The following is a 23592-nucleotide window of genomic DNA, read 5'->3' as shown; positions in this document are numbered from 1 at the left end:
AGTGTTGAACTGAGTTTCCAGCTAATCCTGTCCTCTCTACCCTTATTTTTCCAAAACATCAATGCCTCTCTTTCAGGACCAGGGAGTCCTCCACACCAGCCTGCCCCCTGTCCCCCCAAAACAATACTTCTGTCTTATCAGGATTCAACCTCAATCTGTTAGCCACTATCCAAGGCATTTGTCCAAACGATATGCAATGTTGGCTTTACACACTATCACCGAAATGTAATCCCTGAAAAAGCTGTGTGTCGAACTGTACAACCCATGTAATAGTTTATTGTCACCACCAGTTGGGAGGGAACTAAGGGTCTCCTAACAACTCTCAGCACCCTTAACCAGCAAAACAAGGTCCCAGAAATCTTAGGTGATTTCATGGGGGATATGTGCTGTGAATGTGGCAGAACAGATTTGTGGTTTTTTTTTTGTGTGTGTGTGTGTCACTCTCTGTCCTAGTATATTCACAGCCCTATTCTAAAGAGTTTCTATATGAAGTGGGAGTGGGGAATAAAAGGAGGGAAACAACCCCTTGAAGAGTGGAGTAGCCACATTCAGTGCAAACGTCACCAGGAAACGGACCGTCTACAAAGACCCACAATGGACCCCCACACCCCCCAAGCAACACAATATTACCAATCTGCTTTGTGTCAAAAACCAGGCTGAGCCGTGATGTACTGAGATCGCCCCACAGTTGCCATGCATGACAAACACAACTCCTGACATTACTTCTGCTGGTTCGTTCTGGTTGTCGTTTCCTTGCTGTAGCAAGAGCTGGCTGAAGGCGCGTCTGCAATGGCCTTGGAGGGCTAACATAAGTTTTTTGAATGAGCCAAGATGCAATACAAGCAACAGTATGAGTTTTGCTTCAAGCTGGGAGAGAGAGACGCTGTAAAGATGGGTGCCACGATGAACTTTTTACTATGGTCAAAACAAAATAAAAAATTCCTTCCAGTAGCACATTAGAGACCAACCAAGTTTCTTTTTGGTATGAGCTTTCGTGTGCATGCACACTTCTTCAGATACATGTAACTTTTTACTATGGTTTATTTCTATGGATCACGGCATCGAGACAGTTGGCATAATTTGATCTAAAAAGAGATCCCCGTGATGACCTATTTGGACCCTGGTGCTAGTTCTTAGCTTTATTATTATCATTATTATTAAACATGTCCTGGAAGTTAGGAGTAAATATTCTCACATCCTCATGCAGAACAGTAATCTTGCATTTGAAGCAAACTTTATTGGCTAGAAACTACCACATGTACACTCAGGAACCAAGTCGGATAACAATTTTTACTAGGGTTACTTCCTTTTAACTACCAACTAGTTTACTAAAGGTAAACAAAAATGGGATACAGAAGGTACTTACAGGAAACAAACAATGTTACAGAGGCGTAAAGGTACTAGGGAAGAAATAATATCACCTTATAATAATTATTATTAATATTCTGTTGGGAAACACCAAGAGTGGCTGGGGAAATCTAGCCAGATGGGTGGGGTATAAATAAATTATTATTGTTGTTATTATTAATCTTTCATCCCAAATACCCCTCCACTCTCCATTGGAATACACTGGCTCCAAACAGTATATAATGTTTTTCAGTGGTTGCCAGCTCACCAAGTCCCCAAAGGATGCCCTCTATACTTTTCATGCATCTCAAGGAACAGCTTTATGCTTCCCTGGACGATTGACGAGCAAGATGTGAGTTGCAAGTAAACCTCCTTCCACATTCAAAACATGCACGAGGTTTCTCCCCACTGTGAATTTTTTAAATGTGTACTAAAGCTTGAACTCTGGCTGAAGGTTTTTCCACACACAAAGCACTTCTATGGCTTCTCCCTTGTATGGACCCTGTGATGGTAAGTAAGTTATGTGTTAGTACAGAAACTCTTCCCACATGTCAAACAATTAACTGGTTGTTTCACTTATGGATTTGCTTATGCACAGTAAGGTGTGCACTCTGAATGAAGCTCTTTCCACATTCCAAGCATTTATATGGTTTCTCCCCTGTGTGGGTTCTCTTATGTGGAATAAGGCTAGCACTGTGAGCAAACCTTTTTCCACACTCAGAACAGGTATACGGTTTCTCCCCTGTGTGAATTTTTAGATGCGATGTAAGGCCTGGGCTGCGAGTGAAGCTTTTTCCACACTCAGAACAGGTATACGGTTTCTCCCCTGTGTGAATTTTTAGATGCGATGTAAGGCCTGGGCTGTAACTGAAGCTCTTTCCACACTCAAAACATGTATACGGTTTTTCACCTCTGTGAATTTTTTGATGTAGACGAAGGCCTGTATCCTGCCTGAAGCTCTTTCCACACTCAAAGCACTTATATGGCTTCTCTTCTGTATGGATTCTGCGATGGCTAACAAGGTATGTGTGGTTACTAAAGCTCTTTCCACATGTCACACATTTATATGGTTTTTCCCCTGTATGGATTCGCTCATGCACAGTAAGGTGTGAACTCTGACTGAAGCTGTTCCCACACTCAAAACATTTATATGGCTTCTCACCAGTGTGAGTTCTCTTATGTGAAGCAAGGTGTGCATGCTGACTGAAGCTCTTTCCACATTCCAGGCATTTATATGGTTTCTCCCCTGTGTGTGTTCTCTTATGTGAAGTAAGGCTAGCACTGTGAGCAAAGCTTCTTCCGCACTCCAAACATTTATAAGATTTCTCCCCAGTGTGAATTCTTTGGTGCGTTGTAAGGTTTGTGCTGTAACGAAATCTCATTCCGCACTCCCAACATTTATACGGCTTCTCCCCTGTGTGAATTCTTTGATGTGATGTAAAGCTTGAGCTGTGATTGAAGTTTTTTCCACACTCAAAACAGGTATACGGCTTCTCCTCATTGTGGACTTTGTGATGTTTTTTAAGGTATGAGTAACAACTGAAACTCTTTCCACATTCTAGGCATTCATAGGATTCCTGTCCTGCGTGAATTCTTTCATGTGATTTTAGGCCTGAGCTGTCACTGAAGTTCTTTCCACACACCAAGCATTTACACGGTTTCTCCTCTGTGTGGTTTCTGCAGTGTGAGTTCAAGCTAGATTTACCTTTGAATGTTTTGCCACATAAAGGGCTATCATTTGTTCTCTTCCCCTTGTGATGTTTTTTCTGGACGGTGATTTGATGGCTGTTATTAGTCTGCATTAGAAGGCCTTTATTCCTCCCATTTTCTTCTAGGCTTTTCATCTGTGATCTTGTTTCCTCTTGATCTTGAAAGGTCCTTCCTTTGACTTCATGCTTGGTTCTTTCTGATGAGCCCGAAGAACGATGACTGTCCTGTTCATCACCTGCTAAAATTAAGGGAAGATTACAATTAACAGTGTAATCCAAATTACAATCCTAGTGATACTTTCTGTAACACCTGATGATGATGATAATAATAATAATACTAATAATATTCGTATCCTGCACATCTGACTGGGTTTTCGCAGTCACTCTGGGCTGCTTACAGCATATTTATAACACAGTAAAACATCAAACATTACAAACATCCTGGTACAGGGCTGCCTTCGGATGCCTTCTAAAAGTTATGTTGTTCTTTATCTCCTTGACATCTGAAGGCAGGGCGTTCCATAGGGACATAGAATATTCATTCCCCTGTGTGCAGTCATGGGTTTATTGTTTTTCACATGACTGGGTATGTGTTTTGATTCCACAGAGTGGGAAGTGACGTAGACAGGATGTTTTGTCTTACTGTGTTTCCCTGAAGTGGGACTATTGTCCTTTGTTCTTTCTCTTTGCTGTCTGATGCTAGAGAGAGAGGGAGCCATGTTGAAGTCCTCTGACTGTGTATAATATGCAATAACGTAGGTTAGCCAACATGCTGAGTTGCTGTGGTCTGCCTGATATGACAACCACAATTCCCTAGGAGTGGGGGGGGGCTGGGACTAACTACCTGTGTCGTGTGCCTCTTACCCAGCCTGCGCCTCCTCCCACATCATACCTCCGCCTACCCAGAACCACTGAAAATGGGCCTCCTCCTGCTCCTCCCCTCCCAGGCGCATCCCACAAAATGCCCTTATAACTGTTAAAAACAGTTTAAACACTAAAAGCAAACAAACCCAATTGAAAAGCATATTAAAAACAGGCTCTCAGCAGTGTAGTATCTTTTATCTCTGAGAGCCCAGATCAGGGGTAGGCAACCTAAGGCCCGTGGGCCTGATGCGGCCCCATCACCTTCTCAATCCAGTCTGTGGATGGTCTGGGAATCAGCGTGGTTTTTACGAGAGTAGAATGTGTCCTTTTATTTAAAATACAGCTCTGGGTTATTTGTGGGGCATAGGAATTTGTTCACCCCCCCAAATAAATAGTCCGGCCCACCACATGGTCTGAGGGACGGTGGACTGGCCCGCGGCTGAAAAAAGCTGCTGACCCCTGGCCCAAAGCTCTGGCCCTTTTCTTGCCAGAGTGCTTTCCCACTGTCAACATCCCTCCATGTCCCCCTCTCCATTCCCTGGAACACACCAGATCTCTCTGAGGGTCCTGGGAGAGAACGATTGGAGGTTGTGGGGAGGAATGCAGGAGGCAGCCTGACTAGGTCAACTGTCCATCTTTGTCCTTCCATCCTCGCTAGGTTTGCAGGATCAGCCTCTTCCATCCTTCCTGATGAGCTCAGTAGATGCAGGTTCCTGGGAGGGAGGAAGAAGCAAAGGGAGCCTCAGAGGCACTGCAGGCATTTTCCTGCCCAAGACAATTTGCTGGTGAATGATAACCTAGCCTAGGTGTGGAGCTCCCACCTTCCTTGGTAAAAGAAGGGCACCTTCCTCCTGGACCCCACCATGCGAGGAAAGTGGAGTCACGCCCGAAAGAGGATCTTCTTCCCACCACCATTAAAAACATCCCTTTCCTTTTTTGCCAGGCTAAAGCTGTGACACGGCTGCCTCCCTCTGTTCCTCCTCATGCTGCAACCCCACTTTAAGGGAAGGGCCTGTATTTCGAGGGCAGAGCAAACTAGCAAAGATGTATAAGTCTGATAATAAATGTTGGAAATGTAAGGAAAAAGTCGGTACCTTTTATCATGTGGTGGGAGTGTAAGAAGGTAAGGGCATACTGGGACATGATATATCATGAACTGAGAAAAATGCTGAAATATACTTTTGTTAAAAAACCTGAAGCCTTTTTACTAGGTATCATAGGTAGAGACATTAAAAAGCAGGATATTAAACTTTTCCAATATGCAGTGACTGCAGCTAGGATTTTGCTAGCACAAAGGTGGAAACAAGAAGAAATACCGACAAAAGAGGATTGGACAGTGAAACTAATGGAATATGCAGAACTGGACAAAATGACGGGAAGAATCCGGGAACAGCGGGACCAGAAATTCATCATCGACTGGTTAAAGTTTACAAACTATTTGATTAACAATTCGCAGTTGAATACGTTAATAGGACTTCAAGAAGCTTTGTAGTTAATGTGTAGAAATATTATTGCAATTATGGTAGTTAGAGTGAGTAGGAGACCTATGATAGTATAAGCAACGGTAGATTAAAGAAGTATAATATTAAGATACAAATCTGAATGCCATGTGGAAGGTCTGAGGGAAGTCACGGCTATGATAGCCAAAATGGATAAATGAATGTGAATGCATATTTTATTTTTTTGTAGTAATTTAGTATAAAATAATAATAAAAATTAAAAAAGTAGTTCGAGCATCTCCTCAGCAGACAGAAAGCCTTCCCCAGGCAGGGCCGAGACTCCGCGCCTGAAAAGCCCTTGCTCAGGGGGAGCAAGGCTATTTGTAGGCAGCTCACTGGGCTTGGACCCCCCAGCTCTGTTGCAGCAGTTCATTTTACAGCTAATGGTTCTCTTCTTCCCATCCTTAAAGTCTTCCCTCCTTCATCTCTCCCAACACCTTGGTGCGTTCCTAGGGCTGGTCTGCTATAGAGAGAGACTGCGCCCTCCTTGGGTGCCTTCCTTCTTAACCCCAAAGGCATCGAACAAAAAAAGAGTCCATGCCTTGTATGTGTTGAAATGAGTTTACAGCTGATCCTGCCGTCTCTACCTCTTTCTCCAAAACATCAATGCCTCCCTCCTCCTCTTCCCAGAGCCATACTGCCTCCTATCCTTTGGGGGGGGGGGTTTCCTGCCCCACCCTAAAACTGCCTCTTCCCACGCCTTTCCTTCTTGCCTTGCTCTCCTCCTGGGGCTCCCCTGCACCCCCTTAAAGCCTTTTTGCACGCATCGCAGTGTCAGTATTGTAATGTCTCATTCTCACACGCAGCTCTTGGGGGGCTGATTTGGGTGTTGCAACCCCACGCATGCTCCCTCCCACCGCTGCCCCTTTGCAAAACTGCCCTCTCCAGGAGGGCTTCTCTCCTGCAAAGCAGCTGCTCTGACAAGGGAACCCCCCAATATATATATATATATCCCCCTTTCCCCCACCTTGCAAAAGGCACAGTCTTCCGCGCTGCAGAATCTCCTCCCTTGCAGCTTTTCAAATGCAGGAGGATGTGACGAACGGAGGAGGAAGTGACGCTTCCCCCCTCTCCCAGGAAGTCCTCTGCCATAATATAATCGCTGCCTTTAACCCTTGAAGAGCCAGCGCCTCTCCTACCCCAACACACGAACTGTATGGTGCTGGGGACATTGCGGATTCCGCCTATGGGACCCCATAAAGCGCCCCCCTCTTTGCCAGAGTCCCTTGGAGGGAACGCTCTCTTTTTCTTCCTGCATTTTCTTTTCTTTTCTTTTCTAATTTTTTTATTGCATGGTTTTAATAAATAATAATAATAATAATAATAATAATAATAATAATAATAATAATAATAATAATAATAATAATAATAATAATAATTTACAATTTGTACCCCGCCCGTCTGGCTGGGTCTCCCCAGCCACTCTGGGTGGCTTCCAACAAATATTAAAATACAATACAAAGTCGTTAACAACACAAGATTACACGATAAGATTACAAACTTCCAACCATTAATCAAATCTTTTTCAAAAACAAAAATAAATGTGATTACATACAAACGTATTTGGTTGTTTGTGTGTTTTGATTTCACTATTTTGCATATAATACAATCATTACCATAAATAAGTAAATAAAAAATAGGAAAATAATAATGATGATTTTCAGGGCGGTGGGATTTGCATTCTGCAGAGGGTCCGCTCCAAGGTTAAAGTGAGACAGCTGTGTGTCATAGTGGTTAGAGTTACCCCTCTTGATATTAAGGTGGGACATTTCATAGCCCTGATATGTTACAGCAGAATGCAAAAGAATTCTTTCTCAGTCCCTGGTAAAGAAAAAAAAAAGCACCCCATCCCAGACCTTTCTGCCATTTCAAAACCATGGTGCTGGGAAAACCATCTGAAAGCCATGCCCACCTTGCAAGGTTACTGAGAAGATAAAGGGGGGGGGAGGGCACAGACAAACCCTATGAACCATCCGGCTGCTGGTTCCAGAAGGTAAGGATGGCCATATGGTAATAATAATAATAATAATAATAATAATAATAATAATAATAATGAAAAATTATTTATACCTCGCCCATTTGGCTGGGCTTCCCCAGCCACTTTACGCTGCTTCCAACAAAATATTAAAATACAATAATCTATTAAACATTAAAAGCTTCCCTAAACAGGGCTGCCTTCAGATGTCTTCTAAAAGTCAGGTAGTTGTTTCCTAGACATCTGGTGGGAGGACATTCCACAGGGCAGGCGCCACTACTGAAAAGGCTCTGGTTCCCAGTAGCTTCACTTCTCGCAGTGAAGGAGCTGCCAGAAGGCCCTCGGAGCTGGACCTCAGTGTCTGGGCTAAACAATGGGGATGGAGACGCTCCTTCAGGTATACTTGGCCGAGGCCATTTAGGGCTTTAATGGTCAGCACCAACACTTTGAATTGTGCTTGGAAACGTACTGGGAATTATTGTAGGTTTTTCATGACCATTGTTATATCGTCTTGGCGTTCACTCCCAGTCACCAGTCTAGCTGGCTGCCACAATCTGTATTAATTGTAGTTTCTAGGTCACCTTCAAAGGTAGCCCCATGTAGAGCACATTGCAGTAGTTGAAGCTGGAGATAACCAGAACATGCACCACTCTGGGCAGGCAGGGTCTGAGCCTGCGTACCAGATGGAGCTGGTAAACAGCTGCCCCGGACACAGAATGGACCTGCGCCTCCGTGGACAGCTGTGAGTCCAAAATGACTCCCTGTCTGCACAACTGGTCCTTCAGGGGCACAGACAGAGGCGTCTTTCCTGTTGGGCTCACTGGCGCCTTGCCCCAGGGCGCTTGCCTCTCAGGGGCACCCCAGTGAGTGGGGGAGCTACACGGCTTTGCCAGCGGCCTCCCCTTTCCCTGCACCCGCCAGCTGCGCCTCGCCAATCATATGTCTTCCGGGCATGCAGCTTGCCTCCCAAGCCTCCGCAGGACGAGAGCGATCCCTGCAGAGGCTTAGGATGGAAGCTGTGCCCCCCCCCCAAACTATATGGCTGGCTGGCGTGCAGCGCTCTTTCCCTCTCTCTCTCTCTCTTTTGCCCACCTGCCCTGTGGGAGGATTTAGGGTTAGGGTTAATGTTATTATTATTAATCACTCATCCGAAATACCCCTCCACTCTCCATTGGAATACACTGGCCCCAAATAGTATATAATGGTTTTCAGTGGTTGCCAGCTCACCAAGTCCCCAAAGGACCCCCTCTATACTTTTCATGGATCTCGAGGAACAGCTTTTTTGGTTCCCTGGAGGATGGACCAAGAAATGGGTGGGAGAGGTGGTGTAGCCTTGGTGTCACAGGTTATTGATGGGGAGTTCTCAAGCAAAACACACAGCTCTCTGGATCTCGTTTCATTTAAGATAGGTATTCCCTTCCCCTCTCTTTCTTACTTTTAGTGTGAGTCTGTTGCCAAGTTGTCACACCAACTCGATCTTCAGGCTTTTGGAATCGAAAGGGATTCTTTAACTCATTAGATTAAGGTGCCCATTTTTTCCCCTTTATTCCCCTTGGGGCATAGGATTAAGGGTGAACAAATAGTCAGAACAGACACACTTCCTAATTCCAGAAAAAGACCCTGATGATGATGATGATGATGATGATGATGATAATTTATTATTTATACCCCAACAGAATTAAAAGCACAATAAAACATCAAACATTAAAAACTTCCCAGAACAGGGTTGCCTTCAGATGTCTTCTAAAAGTCAGGTAGTTGTTTATTTCCTTGACATCTGATGGGAGGACGTTCCACCTCTAAGTAGTGGGTGTATGTGGGAATACACTTCGTGGGTTCCTTTGAACCCGTGGTTATTTGCTTTAAGTTAATGTTATTTATGCACTATTTTATGTATCCTTCCGTTTAAAAGTGAAAGCAAAAGTAAGGCTCAGTGGGCATCTTGCCACTGAGATTACTCCGCCTAATAGTTTAGTTCCAGAGGTTTGAATTTGTCAATGATCGTTTATTCTGGAGGCTGGGAAAAGTTGTATGGATGCTGTTCAGAGAAATATTTTGGAGATATGATCCCACTAATGAGGAAGTCTCCTGGCCGGTAATAATTGTTTGCTTCATTTTCTTCCCTGACCAGATTCAAGGGGCATTTTGTCTTTAGGTGCCCAAAGACTCCATGGGGCATCAGCAGGAGTAGTAGTAGTAGTAGCAGCAGCAGCAGCAGCAGCAGGGATCTCATTCTGGCTCTGCTTCCTACACGTTTCTTGTGAGTGGATCCTCTCACCTCCCAAACTAGCTAATCAGAAGAATACAGAAAGTCTTGCAAGACCAAAGCTGCACCACCGATATGGGTGGTGTTCAGCTGTGGCTTCAGAGCCATTGGACTCCACGTAGTATTCCCCACATCCCTTCTGCCCGTTCTCACTCAATGTATCTCTGACACAGGAGATGTTCTGTATATCATACTACCAAGGCGTAGTAAGTAACATCACACCGATCTTGATTCTGATGTTTAGACAGTTTCCCAAAAATGTCTCTTGAGCTTTGGCAAGAATGAGGATAGATCACTATGATTTTCATAATGATAAGGGGAATAAGGTTCACTTCTGTAATATACTGGAGCCCTTGTGTGGCTTGAGGGGCAGGTGCAGAGGTGTAGAAAAACATGTCTGCAAGAAAGCACAGGTGTTTATCCAAAATTTATCATGAGTTGAAGGTGGGGGGAGTTGGCCTGGACTTTGATGATGGGAATCTGGACATTCTGATGGAGGTCCATCTAATTTGGTATTCTGCTTCCCACAGTAGCCAAGACCCCTAGATCCTTTTTACACATACACTTGGTAAGCCAGGTGTCTCCCATTTGTCCCTATTGAAATTCATTTTGTTAGCTTGGGCCTAGTTCTCCAATCTGTTAAGGTCATCTTGAATCCCGATTCTGTCTTCTGTGGCATAGGTACCCTTGCCCTACTCTTAAATTCCTGAATCACATTGGAGCCTTATTTCCCCCTACGGGTTCCCACGGTTGCGCCTGGTGAGAAAACATGGAAGCAGAAAAGACACCTGAGGCTGCTGGCTTCAGAGAGAGAAAGATTTATTTTCTGCATGCAGAGGTACCTGCGTTGTTTTGTACAGCCAAGCAAGTACAAAAAAGTCAATTTTCAGACCGTTCTTATGGACAGTTCCCTGGCTCATCTTCCCACCCCAGGAGTCTTGTCCATATAAGGAACATTTCCTGTTGTACATTTCCTGTTGTACATATAAGGCAAAAGGACATTTAGCCCTGAGTTGGTTCATGCGCACTCCAGCAAGGCCATCCTATCTGTGACCTAGACAATTCCTCTCTGTGCAAGGACAGTTACTCTCTGTGCAAGGTCGACCTTCTACTGTTATCTCCAGATTCTTAGTCATAGCTTGCCAGAAAGAAGTGCAATGCAGATCAAAGTTCACAGCTTTACAGAGAGGTTTCATAAAGAAAAGCTTAACAGAGGCACTTTTATACTTCTGGACTAACAATACATTCAGGTAAATATATACAGGTTAGCTAATTAACCCTTTCAACATCTCCTCTTGGGTCTGCAGATGAGGTTCTACCAATAATTTGCAGAATAATGGACTCTTTCTTGCATACAAGTATCAATCAATCTTTATTATTACCATCACAGATCAGCCACTAAGTTACAATACGATTTACAATTTGCAATTTTCAGGCCAGGAGAAGACCATAAGGCAATTTTCAGGCCAGGAGAAGACCACCAGGAATTAAAATCAAAGGAATTAAAATTAAAAAGACAAGGATATATGTGGGCATTGGTACACATTCACATTCAATTCATAGTTAGAACAGATTGCTGAGTGCTAGTATGGTTGTAAGGAGATTTAACCATTCAATTCCCAGTTTTCCATTATGATGCATGTAATTTAGCCACTCGAGGGTGCAAGTTTGACAAAAGGAGGGAGTGATACAAAATTATCATATCTGTCTAGGAATTTTGTTCAGACGGGTGTAATATATAAGGAGTGAATGTCTTCATAGTATGAATAGTATAGTACTATGTGCTCAACCATTTCCACGCCCAATTAACAAGAGCCGGCATGTTAGTTAAAGAGTGTGCGTGTGAACATCTCCCATCCAAAGAGCACATGGAAAGATATCAAAGTGGGCCTAAGACAAATTCCAAAGCATAATCTGCTGGGACAAAGCTTTTGCTACAATTTCCCTGAGTCATACACCGTAAAAGGATAGAGCGAATCTGACTCAGATGAGGATTAGCAGTATAAAAGCCAACGTAGCTAGTCAGGTATCTAGTGGGAATCAGGGAGTGACAAAGCAGTTATTATACATTCATTTTCATTATTCATAATTTATGCAAAACAAAGAGAGCTATATGGAGCTATAATCTGAAGACTACATGCCCACAGTGCTACCCATTGTCAACCTGGAATGTTTCAAGCATTAGATGTCATCTTAAATTTCTCTTGTCAGGTGTTGCTTTGTATTCAGATCAGGTCTCAGTATAATGATGTAGCACTTGGGAAGGAAGATGCAGCCCAGAAGCCCAGCACTGGAAGCCAACATAGAGAAGACCTGCACGGCTACCATGTACTTCCCCTTGGTGCTCAGGTAGGTGGGCACAAAGGACACCCAAACACTGCAGAAGACCAGCATGCTGAAGGTGATCAGCTTGGCTTCATTGAAGGCCCCAGGTAGCTTCCTGGCTAGGAAAGCCACCGTGAAGCAAATGGCAGCCAGGAAGCCCATGTAGCCAAGGGCAATGTAAAACATGGCCACAGACCCTTCATTGCATAGAAGGATGATCTCTGCAGCTTGGGAATGCATGTCAGAATCTGGGAATGAGGGAGAGTTACCTAGCCAGATGATGCAGAGGAGAACTTGGACATTGGAACAGGAAATGACAATGGAATTGGCGAGACTCCTCCCTAGCCATCTCCTTGCCCTGTTCCCTGGCTTTGTGGCCTGGAAGGCCAGAACCACAGTGATGGTTTTTGCCAAAACAGAAGAGACGGCAACCGAGAAGATGATGCTGAAGGCTGTTTGTCGGAGAAGGCAGGTCACTTTCCTTGGCCTCCCAATAAAGAGGAAGGAGGAGAAAAAGGAAAGCAGAAGGGAGAAGAGGAGGATATAGGAGAGGTCTCGGTTGTTGGCTTTCACTATGGGAGTCTCCTTGTATTTAACAAGGATTCCTAACACAATGCCTGTTGTTAAAGACAAGAATATGGTAACAGAAGTTAAGATGATCCCCAATTGTTCTTTGTAATCTAGGAAAGTGATAAACTTGGGGACACATTGGTCTCTGTTATTGTTTGGATGCTGATCTTCTGGGCATTTGGTGCAACGTTCTGCATCTAAGGAAGAGAAAAAGAGCAAGAATGAAGACACACCTCTTTACATTGACCTGTGACAGTTTATTATTATTTGATTATTTATTTTTGCAGTAATCCACTACCTTTCCTCCAAAGGGCTCAAGGTAGTGTACATGAATATCCTCCTGCCCTCTTTATATTTACAACAAACCTGTGAGGCACGTTAGGCTGAGAGAGACTTGTCTAATGAACAATTTGCAATGGTGTTGTTTTAAAAAAAAAAAGTGTAAATGATAAATTTATCCAACATCTCAGGTAATTTTTATGTTAGCCGGACTGGAAGGAGATTGTTATAAGTAACTGCCTTCTCAAATTTCACTTTTTCTGTATGGTTTTTTTGTTATATCTCCACCCCCATCGATCTATCCGGACACTGAGGTCCAGTGCCGAGGGCCTTCTGGCGGTTCCCTCACTGCGAGAAGCCAAGTTACAGGAGACCAGGCAGAGGGCCTTCTCGGTAGTGGCGCCTGCCCTGTGGAACGCCCTCCCATCAGATGTCAATGAAATAAACAACTATTGGACTTTTAGAAGACATCTTAAGGCAGCCCTGTTTAGGGAAGCTTTTAATGTTTGATGGATTATTGTATTTTAACATTCTGTTGGAAGCCGCCCAGAGTGGCTGGGGAAGCCCGGCCAGATGGGCGGGGTATAAATAATAAATTATTATTATTATAGCTAATGCAAACGATTTCCTCTTCTGTGCAATGCTCCTAGTAGTCAGATCAAAATCGTCCATCACTTGTTTTGCAATCATGTTCATATAATGCACCATATATTTTGTGTTTGTGTTTCTGCTTTGCTGTTTTAAATATTTCCTTTTAAAAATTATTCCCCCTTTGTCTTCTGTTACTTGCACACACACACACACACACACACACACACACACACAAATTTCCTTTATTGTGTGATTTGGTTTCTTTGATCATTGAGAGCACAGCTGAAAATAGCCAAAGACTATGTATACTAAGCTGTCTCCCTGTTACCCACATTGGTCTGCAATGATTGCTTCCTTACTTTCAGCTTAATTCCTGGAAGAAAGGGCGGTGATTAAAAACAGAGAAGCCAATAAAACACCTATGTTCAAAAATGCATTATTGCTCTGCACATAGTGTTTCTGGGTGACTCTTTGCCCTATTTCTATTCTCCCAATTTATATATTTGACGTTATACTTTGTTTTTAAATGCCAACCAGAGTGACTGGGGAAACCCATCCAGATAGGCGGGGGCGGGGTATAAATAATAACATTATTATTATTATTATTATTATTATTATTATTATTATTATTATTACACCGAGTGTTTCTTTAAAAAGGTACTACAATAAACAGCCCAAGTCAAAAGATGTGTTCAGCCCATGCGGTGTGATTGTATTGAGAAGATGAATCACTTTTATGGTGATTGCTACCAACTTAGATGGTTTTGAAAAAGAATCTTAGGATCAGAGGCTCCTGACTGTCAATTGCTGTGGGATCTTTTGCAACCAGGGCTTTCAGTTTTCTGTCAGCAAAGTTCAGTCCAAACTCCCCCCCCCATACTTTGAAGCCACATCTGCGATTTCTCACAAACACATTTTTTTCTCCAGCAATACACCTGCTCCTCAAGCCACACAGAGTCTCCAGGATATTGAAGGGATGAGTTTCCTTGCCTTTATAATTATTACAATCATAGAAATTATAATTTCAGAAGCTTGGGAGGCATTGCTGGAGGTTTCCTACACATTAGGATCAAAGGCAGCCTGAGGTTAATTTTTGCACTGCGCCTTGGGAGGGGAAAAGTCGGAACCCGGAATATCTCTTGCATCAGAGACAGACTGAGTCAAGATTTAGAGCAGGTGAAAGGGTGGGTGGGTGGGTGAGGAAGGCTTGCATAAATTTATTGCCACTGCAGCTTTGGTCTCCCAATAGCTTTTGGGGAGAGGAAGGTGCAGAAGGCAGAATGATCTCTCTCGTGGTTCTGTTTCTACTTTTGCTGCTGATGCCTCATGGAATCTGTGGACACCTGAAGACAAAATGCCCCTTGAATCTGATCAGGGATCAAAACAATGCAAGCAGTTACTACCGCCCTGGAGACTTCCTCATCGGTGGAAACACATCTCCAAATAAAATCCTTCTACACCCATACAAATTTTCCCAACCCCCATTAATGAAGGTTAAGCGGTAAGTTAGTAGGTGCAGGTGGATGCCTTTGTTTCTGTATCCTCTGCTCCGGTTGTTCCTATTTAGAAGGGAAACAGTTCCTATTTCAGCATTGCTACCTAATACAAAGATTGCAAGTGTGATTGAATGTGTGCAGACCCTCCAGGTGTCTCTGTTTTCCAGGGAAAGTCCTGGATTTACAGAAGACGTCTCAGTTTCTGTTTTGATCCAGGAGTGTCCCACTTTTACTTGTTGTTGTTGTTCAGTCGTTCAGTCGTGTCCGACTCTTCGTGACCCCATGGACCAGAGCACGCCAGGCACGCCTATCCTTCACTGCCTCCCGCAGTTTGGCCAAACTCATGCCAGTAGCTTCGAGAACACTGTCCAACCATCTCATCCTCTGTCGTCCCCTTCTCCTTGTGCCCTCCATCTTTCCCAACATCAGGGTCTTTTCCAGGGAGTCTTCTCTTCTCATGAGGTGGCCAAAGTACTGGAGCCTCAACTTCAGGATCTGTCCTTCCAGTGAGCACTCAGGGCTGATTTCCTTCATAATGGATAGGTTTGATCTTCTTGCAGTCCATGGGACTCTCAAGAGTCTCCTCCAGCACCATAATTCAAAAGCATCAATTCTTCGGCGATCAGCCTTCTTGATGGTCCAGCTCTCACTTCCATACATTACTACTGGGAAAACCATAGCTTTAACTATACGGACCTTTGTCGGCAAGGTGATGTCTTTGCTTTTTAAGATGCTGTCTAGGTTTTCCTTAGGTTTTCCTTAGGATGTCCCAATTTTCATCGGAGAAATGCAAGAGGGTATGGAATTATCCGACCCCCGAGCCAAGGAGATAAGTAACTATACATACACATACATACATACATTCTTTTATTCGACTGTCGGTCAGAAAGAATACATTTGTACAGAATTAAAAACCTCTGAAGGAACTTTGAAGAAAAAAGAAAAAGAAAACAAAACCCACAATGGAATGGAGCTAAACAGATAGCCCCATATCAGAAATAAGTAACTATACAACCTCTAGAAGACATCTGAAGGCAGTCCTGTATTGGAAAGTTTTTAAACTTTTGCCGTGTTTTTATATAGGTTGAAAGCTGCCCAGAGTAGCTGGGGCAACCCAGTCATATAATAATAATAATACAAATAATAATAATAATAATAATAATAATAATAATAATAATAATTGTCCCTATTTTCATTGGAGAAATGTTTAAGGTGTATGTGTGTGGATTATATGTATTCTATAGCAAGAAGATCTGCATGCATCGTACAAATGAGCATTTGGAGAAAGGGGAAGGGAGCGTGAGAGCTCGGCCGGTGCTCATTGATGTGTTAGTTACAAAGTATTTTGTACTGATAATGTGGGAAGGGGATGTGGGTTTTGTTTTTGTTTTCTTAAAAATGTTCCTCAGTCTGAAATAAAGTCCTGGATCAGCCAATGGTGGCCCATATATTCCAGTATCCTGCTCTCACAATAGACATCCAGATGTGAGCAACCAGAAAGCAGGATTTGAGCAGAAGACCCCCTTCCTCCATTAATTTGTCTAATTCCCTTTTAAAGCCACCCAGGTTGGTGTGTGTTCCATAGCTTATCTATGTGTGTTGCATAAAGTTTTCTCCCTCCACGGATCTCTCCGTTATAGCTGGGTGCAATGTCAGTTTGAGAGAACATTTCTTTCCCCAGTGCATGCTTTGTTGTTGTTCAGTCGTTCAGTCGTGTCCGACTCTTCGTGACCCCATGGACCAGAGCACGCCCTCTGTCGCCCCCTTCTCCTTGTGCCCTCCATCTTTCCCAACATCAGGGTCTTTTCCAGGGAGTCTTCCCTTCTCATGAGGTGGCCAAAGTACTGGAGCCTCAACTTCAGGATCTGCCCTTCCAGTGAGCACTCAGGGCTGATTTCTTTAAGGATGGATAAGTTTGATCTTTTTGCAATCCATGGGACTCTCAAGTGTCTCCTCCAGCACCATAATTCAAAAGCATCAATTCTTCATCGATCAGCCTTCTTTATGGTCCAGCTCTCACTTCCGTACATTACTACTGGGAAAACCATAGCTTTAACTAGACGGACCATTGTCGGCAAGGTGATGTCTTTGCTTTTTAAGATGCTGTTTAGGTTTGTCATTGCTTTCCTCCCAAGAAGCCGGCGTCTTCTAATTTCGTGACTGCTGTCACCATCTGCAGTGATCATGGAGCCCAAGAAAGTGAAATCTCTCACTGCCTCCATTTCTTCCCCTTCTATTTGCCAGGAGGTGATGGGACCAGTGGCCATGATTTTAGTTTTTTTGATGTTGAGCTTCAGACCATATTTTGCGCTCTCTTCTTTCACCCTCATTAAAAGGTTCTTTAATTCCTCCTCACTTTCTGCCATCAAGGTAGTATCGTCAGCATATCTGAGGTTGTTGATATTTTTTCCGGCAATCTTAATTCCGGTTTGGGATTCATCCAGCTCAGCCTTTCGCATGATGAATTCTGCATATAAGTTAAATAAGCAGGGAGACAATATACAGCCTTGTCGTACTCCTTTCCCAATTTTGAACCAATCAGTTATTCCATATCCAGTTCTAACTGTAGCTTCTTGTCCCACATAGAGATTTCTCAGGAGACAAATGAGGTGATCCGGCACTCCCATTTCTTTAAGTGCATGCTTAGGCAAGTGCAATGCATCTGGTGAATATATTTGGGTCTGAGTATCAACCCACTTTCTGCTTACTGCTGACTTCACTTGCGCAAGGGGGACTCAAAGAAAGAGAAATAGAAAGTCATTCTGGCCTCGTGATATCTTTTTTATTTTTAAACTGAAGGACTCAACCGCCCACAATTTGCTGGGCTGAGAGTGATATTTACTGACATACAGTGCAATCCAACGCATGAAAAATAATTCTGAATGATTGAACAGGGTTTCCTGCCAGGCAAGTGGGTTTGGGATTGCATCCTTATTCCCTTTCTAGAACACAAACTGAGCACTCAAAGGGGCATTTTTGTGTCCACATTGTTCAGAGATATATATTGCCCAGAAAAGTCCTTAGATTGATAAAAGAAAGGATGTGACATTTTCTTTTTAATGTACTGGCAAATAGCAGCTTTAAACATTTCAACGTATCTTTTTATTACAGTGCAACGAAAAAGTTCTACTGGCACATCTTGTCCTTCTTGTTCACCATCCAGGAGATCAACAGTGATCCCAGGCCCTTACCCAACATCACCCTAGGCTACAAACTCTATGATAACTATTTTGATGGAAGGATCACTTCTGATGCCATGCTAGACCTGGTTGCAGGCAGAGAAAGCAATATTCCCAACTACCACTGTGGAAGACATAATAACCTTTTGGCCGTTCTTGAAGGGGGCAATTCCGTAAACTCAAAACAGATTTCAGCCTTGTCAGGCGCCTACAAAATCCCACAGGTATGAAGGGTGGGGCCTGGAGGGGCAGAGGAGAAGTTCAACTGCAGAAAATTCCACTTTCTTTCCAGTGAAGTCGAGACAGAATCCCCCAAAGTAGATAATGCTTAGCTATTTGTTGTTGTTGTTTTTCAGTCGTTCAGTCATGTCCGACTCTCCATGACCCCATGGACCAGAGCACGCCAGGCACGCCTATCTTTCACTGCCTCCCGCAGTTTGGCCAAACTCATGTTAGTAGCTTCGAGAACACTGTCCAACCATCTCATCCTCTGTCGTCCCCTTCTCCTTGTGCCCTCCATCTTTCCCAACATCAGGGTCTTTTCTAGGGAAGAAGAAGAAGAAGAAGAGTTTGGATTTGATATCCCGCTTTTCACTACCCGAAGGAGTCTCAAAGCGGCTAACATTCTCCTTTCCCTTCCTCCCCCACAACAAACACTCTGTGAGGTGAGTGAGGCTGAGAGACTTCAGAGAAGTGTGACTAGCCCAAGGTCACCCAGCAGCTGCATGTGGAGGAGTGGAGACGCGAACCCGGTTCCCCAGATAACGAGTCTACCGCTCTTAACCACTACACCACACTGGCTCTCCAGGGAGTCTTCTCTTCTCATGAGGTGGCCAAAGTACTGGAGCCTCAACTTCAGAATCTGCCCTTCCAGTGAGCAGTGAGGGCTGATTTCTTTAAGGATGGATAAGTTTGATCTTTTTGCAGTCCATGGGACTCTCAAGAGTCTCCTCCAGCACCAGTAGGTTTTCGCATACTGCATAGCAATTAGTAACAACTTGTAAGGTTGGCGGATAGGCATTGGTTATATTTGGTTGCTGGAGGGGTCAAAATTGATTGTGGCTGCCCCTCCAATGCTGCTGCTGCTGCGCGGGGAATTCCGTTAAAGGAATCCAAGGGCTCGACATGCTTTCGTCCGTATCCCCCGGTCAGGGGCCAGGGCCACGCAAGAGCCCCTGGGAGCATTTGGGGAGAGGCGAGGGTCAGACCCCCGGCTCCCATTCTCTCCCCAAAGTGTTTTCTCTTTACTGACAAATGTCAGTTCTGTCCCCAGCAGGACAGATAGTCGGAACCAATGCCTAAGCAACCACTCACATAATTTGTATTTTAATAAAGTTGTGGCCTAAATAATGCCAAAAACCTTAAACTTAAATTTATGTCTGAAGTGTGATTTATTTGAGGGGTGGTTTGGGGACCTCGACACGCAATGTTAGCAATTTTGAGACTCCTTCAGGTAGTGATAAAGTTGGATATCAAATCCAAACTCTTCTTCTTAGACTTCCCTCTGCCCCTCCATGGTTTTCATGGAGGTATCAATGTACATTACAATCCTGTCAAAGTTTTTAGTTGTGTACAGTTTTCTCTGAAGTAACATATTTCCCCCCCCCCCATTCCTTATTAAAGTTTCTATCTTCCTGGTTTCTGTTTTTCCTGGTCATTTTCACCATTTCCACATACAGTAGTCCATCATCTTCATCAACCACTCGTCTCTGGTCGGGACTTTATCTTCTTTCCATCTCTGGGCCAATAGTATCCATGCTGCTGTCGTCACATACATAAATAATCATTTCTGCTCCTTTGGTATCTCTGCACCTAAAATTCCTAGTAAAAAAGCTTCTGGTTTTTCCCCACAAACGTTCTTTTAAACACCCCCCACTCATTATATATCATTTCCCAGAATGCTTTTGTTATTTTGCATGTCCAAATATTTCAGCCTACAACTCCAGCCAGTCCAACCAGGACAAATTGTGTATTACAATGACAATAATAATTTCAAGTTAATAAATATCTGTTCATTATCCTGGACCAACCTCTTCCTTTCCTCACTAGATCAGTTATGGCTTGGCTACTCAACGTCTTGATGATAAAACAGAGTTCCCGTTTCTCTACCGGATGCTCCCCAGAGAAGAAACTCAGTACTGGGGGATTGTCAAGTTCCTCCTCTATTTTGGATGGACGTGGATTGGCCTCTTCGTTTCAGACAATGATAATGGTGAAAGGTTCTTGAGAGCTTTGACTCCTCTGCTGATCACCCATGAAATTTGCATTGCCTTATTAAAGAGACTACCAGAAAAGTATACATCAGACATGCTCATCCAGAGTGCACCCTTTGCCAAATGGAGACAAGTAAATGTATTTGTTTACTATGAAAACACTCACTTGGCATGGCTAACCATCATAATAATACAAAGACAACTGGAAGAACAAATTGGGGCAAAAGTCTGGATCTCAACAAATTTTCAGGACATTAATTTGAATTTTTCTCTTCCTCCTGATTACTTCCAGTACATTCATGGCTCTTTCGCCTTTGTCATGAAGCCTCCAATAAGGAAAGAATACCAACACTACAAACCAAATTCTGTCCTTCTTAAACAGTTTTGGAGTGAAGCATTCCATTGTTTCTATTCAAAGCATTTGTTAGCTGTAAAAGGTTGGACGATATGCACAGAGAATGAGAAACTGGAGATGGTGCCTGCAGAGGAGGTGGAGAGAGTCCTGTCTCAAGACAGCTACATCACTTACTTCAGTGTCCAAGCTGTGGCTCAGGCCTTAAATGCCGCATATTCACCCAGATCAAAGTTCATGCTGATGGTGAGTGGAGGAGACAGGATGGAACATCTAAGGCTGCAGCCATGGCAGGTATTACCTTTCCTTTTTTGTTTCCTTTGTTTCCCACTGCAATCCATTTCCCCAACAAATATATAAAAGGAGGGAGAAAGGTTGTTTTCTGCTGCTCCAGAGAAGCGGAAACGGGGCAATGGATTCAAACTATAAGAAAGAAGATTCCACCTAAACATTGACAGTGGAATTTGCTGCCAAGGAGTGTGGTGGAGTCTCCTTCTTTGGAGGTCTTTAAGCGGAGGCTTGACAGCCATCTGTCAGGAATGCTTTGATGGAGTTTCCTGCTTGGCAGGGGGTTGGACTGGATGGCCCTTGTGGTCTCTTCCAACTCTATGATTCTATGATTCTATCTCTGGAATCAAATTTGGTAGCGAGATATTCCTTTTGTTTTGTTGAAAGGGTTAATTAGCTAACCTGTATATATTTACCTGAATGTATTGTTAGTCCAGAAGTATAAAAGAACTTTTTAAGCTTTTCTTTATGAAACCTCTCTGTAAAGCTGTGAACTCTGATCTGCATTGTACTTCTTTCTGGCAAGCTATGACTAAGAGTCTGGAGATAACAGTAGAAGGCTGACCTTGCACAGAGGCACAGAGAGGAACTGTGTAGGTCACAGACAGGATGGCCTTGCTGAATTGCGCATGAACCAACTCAGGGCTACCGTATTTTTCGGTCCATAAGGCGCTCCGGACCACAAGACGCACTTGTTTTTTAAAGGGGAAAAACCAGGGAAAAAATATTTTCCTGGTTTTCCTCCTCTAAAAAACACGGAGGGGAGTGCTGGAGGGGAAGCCCCTTCTCCCTTCACAGCGGCTCATCCCCGCTTCCTTAAAGGGACATGGGGACGAGGGGAGAAGATTTCTCCCCTCCTCCCCATGTCCCTTTAAAGCAACAGGGGATAAGCCTGCTTTTGGCGTCGGGGCACAGGGTGGTGGAGAAAGCAGCAGCATCCCCGCTGTTTCCTCCACCATCCCATGCCTTGCACCGATCCCAAAAGCCTGCTTTTGGGATTGGCGGGCAGCGCGTGGGGTGGTGGAGGAAATCCTCTACCAACCTCCCTGCCGCCCACCGATCCCAAAAGCAGACATCGCAGCTGCCTCCCCCCACCTCCCGCCGAATACGGCGGGGGATGGGGGGAGGCAGCAGAGATGTTGGTGGTTCGTGCCAGCAGCTCCGTTCACGGAGCTGCTGGCACGATCCACCAACATCCCTTTCGCTTCTTGCCACCTCCCCCCATCCCCCGTCGCGTTCGGCGGGACGTGGGGGGAGGCGGCGGAGGTGTTGGTGGATCGTGCTAGCAGCTCCGTTCACGGAGCTGCTGGCACGATCCACCAACATCCCCTTCGCTTCTTGCCGCCTCCCCCCATCCCCCGTCGCGTTCAGCGGGACGTGGGGGGAGGCGGCGGAGGTGTTGGTGGATCGTGCTAGCAGCTCCGTGAACGGAGCTGCTGGCACGATCCACCAACATCCCCTTTGCTCCCCGCCGCCTCCCCACATCCCCCGCCGCGTTCAGCGGGACGTGGGGGGAGGCGGCGGAGGTGTTGGTGGATCGTGCTAGCAGCTCCGTTCACGGAGCTGCTGGCACGATCCACCAACATCCCCTTCGCTTCTTGCCGCCTCCCCCCACCCCCCGTCGCGTTCGGCGGGACGTGGGGGGAGGCGGCGGAGGTGTTGGTGGATCGTGCTAGCAGCTCCGTGAACGGAGCTGCTGGCACGATCCACCAACATCCCCTTTGCTCCCCGCCGCCTCCCCACATCCCCCGCCGCGTTCGGCGGGACGTGGGGGGAGGTGGCGGAGGTGTTGGTGGATCGTGCTAGCAGCTCCGTTCACGGAGCTGCTGGCACGATCCACCAACATCCCCTTCGCTTCTTGCCGCCTCCCCACATCCCCCGCCGCGTTCAGCGGGACGTGGGGGGAGGCGGCGGAGGTGTTGGTGGATCGTGCTAGCAGCTCCGTGAACGGAGCTGCTGGCACGATCCACCAACATCCCCTTTGCTCCCCGCCGCCTCCCCACATCCCCCGCCGCGTTCAGCGGGACGTGGGGGGAGGCGGCGGAGGTGTTGGTGGATCGTGCTAGCAGCTCCGTTCACGGAGCTGCTGGCACGATCCACCAACATCCCCTTCGCTTCTTGCCGCCTCCCCCCACCCCCCGTCGCGTTCGGCGGGACGTGGGGGGAGGCGGCGGAGGTGTTGGTGGATCGTGCTAGCAGCTCCGTGAACGGAGCTGCTGGCACGATCCACCAACATCCCCTTTGCTCCCGCCGCCTCCCCCCATCCCCCGTCGCGTTCGGCGGGACGTGGGGGGAGGCGGCGGAGGTGTTGGTGGATCGTGCTAGCAGCTCCGTTCACGGAGCTGCTGGCACGATCCACCAACATCCCCTTCGCTTCTTGCCGCCTCCCCCCATCCCCCGTCGCGTTCGGCGGGACGTGGGGGGAGGCGGCGGAGGTGTTGGTGGATCGTGCTAGCAGCTCCGTGAACGGAGCTGCTGGCACGATCCACCAACATCCCCTTTGCTCCCGCCGCCTCCCCCCATCCCCCGTCGCGTTCGGCGGGACGTGGGGGGAGGCGGCGGAGGTGTTGGTGGATCGTGCTAGCAGCTCCGTTCACGGAGCTGCTAGCACGATCCACCAACATCCCCTTCGCTTCTTG

General features: G+C 45.5%; 1 protein-coding gene across 3 annotated transcripts in view; it reads right to left on the bottom strand.

Moving 5' to 3' along the window:
* Positions 1-1766: 1766 nt before the first annotated feature.
* Positions 1767-23592, bottom strand: part of LOC117042706 (zinc finger protein 501-like) — a 59574-nt gene continuing 37748 nt past the window's right edge. The window contains exons 1-2 of one of the 3 annotated variants that reach the window (XM_033142315.1): positions 4470-4652; positions 1769-3295 (exon numbers count right to left, since the gene is read on the bottom strand). In XM_033142315.1, the coding sequence (XP_032998206.1) occupies positions 1920-3295; positions 4470-4602 (1509 nt within the window). In that variant the 5' untranslated portion in view covers positions 4603-4652 and the 3' untranslated portion in view covers positions 1769-1919. Of the gene's footprint in view, positions 3296-4469; positions 4653-23592 lie in introns of those variants that run through there. The other 2 variants (XM_033142317.1, XM_033142313.1) reach the window with 2 other exon arrangements.

This window comes from Lacerta agilis, chromosome 2, assembly GCF_009819535.1.
Source record: "Lacerta agilis isolate rLacAgi1 chromosome 2, rLacAgi1.pri, whole genome shotgun sequence".
NCBI classification, from domain to species: domain Eukaryota; kingdom Metazoa; phylum Chordata; class Lepidosauria; order Squamata; family Lacertidae; genus Lacerta; species Lacerta agilis.
The sequence above is the reverse complement of the archived record's forward strand: the minus strand, read 5'-3'. Positions and strand labels throughout refer to the sequence as shown.